Genomic DNA, 5,000 nt, shown 5'->3' with positions numbered 1-5,000 from the left:
AACACAGGGCAGACAGGTTCTGTGTATATTCCCCCATATAGCTCTTCCAGTGCACCTCCCTCCTGACCTATAGCACTGCTATTTTAGTCATGGGCTTCTTGTGAGCAGAGACTGACAAGAGTGCCAAGTTACACAGAGGTTAATTGATATAGGTAAACGTCCACTAGAATCTTTGCTGAAACCATATCTGTTCTCACCTACAAAGCTACAGTATCTTTTGCATTACAGAATCCAGATCCATCTGACCCATTTCAAAATCCATCCCACTGTATTTCTAAGCTTTTTAATCTCTTGTCTGTTTTAAGACACTCAAATCATATTATTTATAGTAATAATTTATCATTAGTGCACTTTAATTACAGTTTGCATTACTTATTATATTAATACTTTCTTATACAAATATATGTAGTTAATAACAGTTTAATATCAAATTTGTCACCATGATAACCAGGGGAAAATCCCTTTACTTGTTCAACCATGTATTAAAAGTACAAAATCATAAATTAAGTTGCATTTATTTTGCCCCTTTCATCTCATCATCCACTTTCAGACCAATAATCCACCTCAGTTGGGACTTTTAACATTCCAAACTTCAGGAAGTTTTCTGATAACTCGATCTGCAAGGCAAGAAACAAAAAGTGTATACTTTTTTGTATACACAGCCTTCCAGAGGTACAAAATGTATGTCTAGTCCTGGCAGATTGCAAAATATTGGATCCTAAATTTGGAGCCAAAAATATATTTTAGAGGTTTTTAAAATATATTAGACCTATTTTTTCTGTCACTATACTGCCTGAACATTCATGATAAATAAAGAAACTAATCTTCACCGGCAAAGGGATAAGAAAAAATCATCCTAATAAAAATTTTCAAGCTCTTATTACTTTCCTAAAATACAAAACATAAACAACTATATGATGGACATAATGACATAAAGGTTGTATTGGCACTCAGTATCAGGATTACTTTGTAACCCTCAACAATGTGCTGTAGTCTCCCAGGTTACTATGTGATCATCATACTGAAATTGCTTTTATACTGGACTTCCTTCTTCCACGTTGCACATTTCTGTTATATTTTAAGTTCCTCAAAGATGGGACTCTGTCTATCTCTGTTCTGTAAAGTGTCATGCAAACATGTGGTGCTGTATTAAGTAATACATAATAATGAGTATGTAGTCATCTCAAGCAGGTGTGTGGTGGTATGCACACACACACACACATGCCCTCTATCTCTCTCTGTTTTTCATTTTTATTTTAAAATTGACACAGATATGCATCAGGTTTAAAATTACTCTATCCACTTTATCTAGAAACTAGTAAGTATGTCAACTTTGTAATAAATTACCTGAAAACATGTTAAAAATGAATATTGTGTTAATAAATCACATACATTGTAAGAATACAGATATGCCTGTGTAATGAAGAGGATGTTGTGAAAGGCCATTCAGTAAATGTATTCATTAATTAGCTGATTATCTATTTATCCTAATTTCAAAATCAGTGGAAATGAACCCATCATAAAAAAATGAGAATTTTTGACAATTCATTCTTTCAGATGAACATACCTGGTTGGTGAAGTGAAATTATTCTTTTAAATAAAAATGTTAGAAGACAAAAGAACACATTCTAAATATACCAAGTCTTATGTCTAAGGCTCCATCTTCGATTTTTGCAACTGCAAAAAAGTTAGGGGGATGCAGTTTAAAACTAAGGGCCACAAGCTTTGTGGCCTCAGGTGAAAGGAGACAGCGTGTCTTTGAATCCATTTTTGGTGAAACTTAAGCTTATTGCAAATAATTCTCTCCAATATTTAAATCATTAATTTTAGTTTCACACAAAACTACTTGATCTAAAACTAAAATGTCATACTTCTTTTCCCCATGCCTCTTGCACTAGTAGTAAAACCTCTCCGTCAAACCTCACTCATATGCAAATCCCATCATCAGCATAAAAAAAATTGTGATTTCTATTCTCTTTTTAAAAAACTAAAGTTAAACAAAGAACTGTGGTGAGGGTCAGATGCAATATCCTTTGCTTTTTCGTTGTTTGTTCGCTAACTAAGAGGCAAATCCTGCCTACAGCAAAAGAATCAAGCAACTATGTTGTACAATGAGGAGTTCGGAAGAAAGGAGGGAGGGAGGGAGTTATCTTTCTCCCAGGGCATGGATGGTTGTATCTGTGGCCATGATTCTGCACAATAGTTCCTGCAGCTCTTGACCTCTGGTCTGCAAGAGAAATAGCCAGTGCCCTAGCCTCCATTTCTTCCTTGTCCTGCTCCCCAAACCTTTTCTACACTGTTGTGAAAAGAGAAAACCCACATCATGCAGCCAATGTGCTATAAACAGGGCCTTCCACAATTTGGAGGGGGGAGGCATAATTTGCCCTAAGAGTTTAAATCAACTTTCCTGTCTCCTGCCTTGTGCAGTGGTGCCCCATATGTATCTTCAGAGACACAATCTTTCAAGTCCTTAGGCTGTGCCCAGCTTACTGGCTGCCTCATGGCCACTATGTGCTCTTTCCCCCATACAGGAGATTTGGTTTCAGATTTGCATAATTTCTGGTCCAATAGTCACATCTGGGACCCTCCTCCAAGAGGCTGCCAGGGGGAGTCGCTCTGCAGTGCACACTAGGTGTGCAATTGCACTTTGTCAGTGCCTCACCCTTCCCAGCTGATCCTTGATTGTGGAGCTGCATCAGTTCTATTGTGTTCTGAGACTTCTTTTGGGGGTTATTAGTGCAAATCATTGAGGTTCTACTATTGCTTGCTGTTCCTTAGTATTTGTGATGCTAGATTGTAAAAAAAAAAAAGAATTAAAGAAGAGCAGATAAAGAAAGCATCATGGGGGCTGCACTAATTCAGGACAGTCTGAAGGAGTCACTACAGCAGCTGGGGATCAGTGGAGTCTAAAGATGTACTGGCCACTTACTTATACCAGCAGCAGGGTGTGGAGGTAGTGTAGAAATCACTATGTTGGCTCTGTGCCATTCAAGGATCCCTTTCACAGGAGAAATCTGTCAGTAGACAGATAGTCTGGCTTACGGGCTGCTTTGTGCTGGCAGAGATGTGCAAAGTAACCTGAACACACAGGAGAATTGGGCCCCTAGCATTTATCAGCTGGGAACACTATGGATCAAAATAAAAATGTCACAGAACTGATAGTTATCTTACATAGTTTTATACTAGCATGTTCAACTTAGAGCTTTTTGCAAATGTTCCATTGACATTAATGAGCGTCCCAACCACAGAAGAAGCAAATTTGATTAATAAAGAAATTATGCTCACCCTAATCCTGTATTTTATTAGTATTTTCTTTCTTTACTAGGCACCTTAACAATGAACATGCATTGGATGACAGAAGCACCGCTCAGTGTCGGGTGCAAATGCAAGTGGTTCAGCAGTTAGAAATACAGGTTTGTTACATGGTCATATCATCTATTTATTTTTCATTTTCTTTAAAGCGCCTGTCTCAATGGCTCTAGGATAAAAGGCCTGTATCTCTTGACTCAGATTTATTGATGTTCATAAAAAGGTCTTAGAATGTTTCTGAGACTTTGTTAAAAACTTTCATGTTTTGAAACTCCCAGCAATTTTCTGAAGTCAGCATGGTCTAGTGGATTGAGCCTAATTTCAGCTCTGACAATGACTTCTTCGGCGGCCTTGGGCGAGTCACCTCACCTATTTCATGTCTCAGTTTTCCCATCTCTAAATTGGGGCAACAGCATACTTGTAAGGTAGTTAATATTGGGGGAATTACTTAGTTAATATGTGTATGTCACTTTGAATCTGTAAAGCACTGTAACAAATGCCTGGCAACACAGGGTTTATCAATTGCTGTTCTGTTTTACACCAGCCACCAGAATAGCTGCACTATGGCTAAAGCACTTAGTTTACAGTGCACAGTCTCTTAGCACTTAAGCTAATGTAGAATCTTCATCAACAGTAGAGAGCCTGTGATACTCAGTTGAGCTATTCTGACTCAGTCCAGGAGGAAGCATTGTCATGCATATAGATCTTCTAGTCCTGTCACAGGCAAACCTCCCTTTGTGGTCATCACAATTGCAGAACTATTGCTTAAAGATGTTGGGCCAAATCTTCAGCTATAGTCAAGGAGTGCTCGCTGGGGTTCCCCAATCCTACAGCCACTATGTGCTGGTCCTATCTTCTGACACAGGGGTAGTGTGAACTGAAAGACTTGAGAAACCACTACAGCAGCCAGAGATCACCAGCATTCAGGGACAGTCGCAGCCATATTACCTTTCCCTCAGCCATGCCACCACCGTGGGCTGCAAGGGGTAGTCCAGGGCTATATCCGCTATGTTTGGAGTCATTTGTACTATGAAGTGCTGCAGAGCAACAGGATCACAGCCTAGGATTGGTCCTCCCTCTTTTGTGTTTGTTTATGTATGAAGAAGTGATACACTTGCAGAGGAAAGATATAGAACTATTTACATTTCTTGACTTTTGGTAAATGATGTTATTGATGTAACATGGACACATTTGGTGTACGCATCTTTGTTTCTTCTTTACAAAACTAATGCTATTTGGTTCTTTTGTATTTTAATACCAGAAACCAAAAATATTTATGAGAAAATATAATCATCTCACTTTTTTCCCTTGATGTGTGTAAACTACAAACTCAAACAAAGCTCTAGTTGCTTTTAGAAGCTTGGAGCTTACAGGCTTAATGTTAGCTCATCTGGCCTTTTTTTCTTAGTTTTAGATCATGGCAAATGGCATATTTCTAAAGTGTCGTGCATATAATATAAAGCCTAGAAAAAAATCTTTTTGCTCCCCTGCCTCAAGTGTGTTTTTAATTAAAGATGCCCTATCCAAATTATATCTAGTACTTTCTTCTATGTAGGAGTAATGGCAAAATATCTACAGTAGCACAGGTAGTACAGAACCAAATTTTTGTTGCTCTATATCAGGGGTCGGCAACGTTCGGCACGCGGCTCGCCAGGGTAAGCACCCTGGCGGGCCGGGCCAGTTTTATTTAC

General features: G+C 38.6%; 1 protein-coding gene across 2 annotated transcripts in view; it reads left to right on the top strand.

The window, feature by feature from the left end:
• FOXP2 (forkhead box P2) overlaps nt 1–5,000 on the top strand; it is a 150,034-nt gene that overhangs the window by 95,559 nt on the left and 49,475 nt on the right. For both annotated transcript variants that reach the window (XM_029910813.1, XM_026648744.2), the window contains exon 7: nt 3,326–3,413. In XM_029910813.1, coding sequence (XP_029766673.1) covers nt 3,326–3,413 — 88 coding nt within the window. The remainder of the gene's footprint in view (nt 1–3,325; nt 3,414–5,000) is intronic.

Source organism: Terrapene carolina, unplaced genomic scaffold (assembly GCF_002925995.2).
Source record: "Terrapene carolina triunguis isolate 2854851 unplaced genomic scaffold, T_m_triunguis-2.0 Scaffold68, whole genome shotgun sequence".
Lineage (NCBI taxonomy): Eukaryota > Metazoa > Chordata > Testudines > Emydidae > Terrapene > Terrapene triunguis.
Note: the sequence above shows the minus strand (reverse complement) of the source record. Positions and strands in the feature narration are given on the sequence as shown.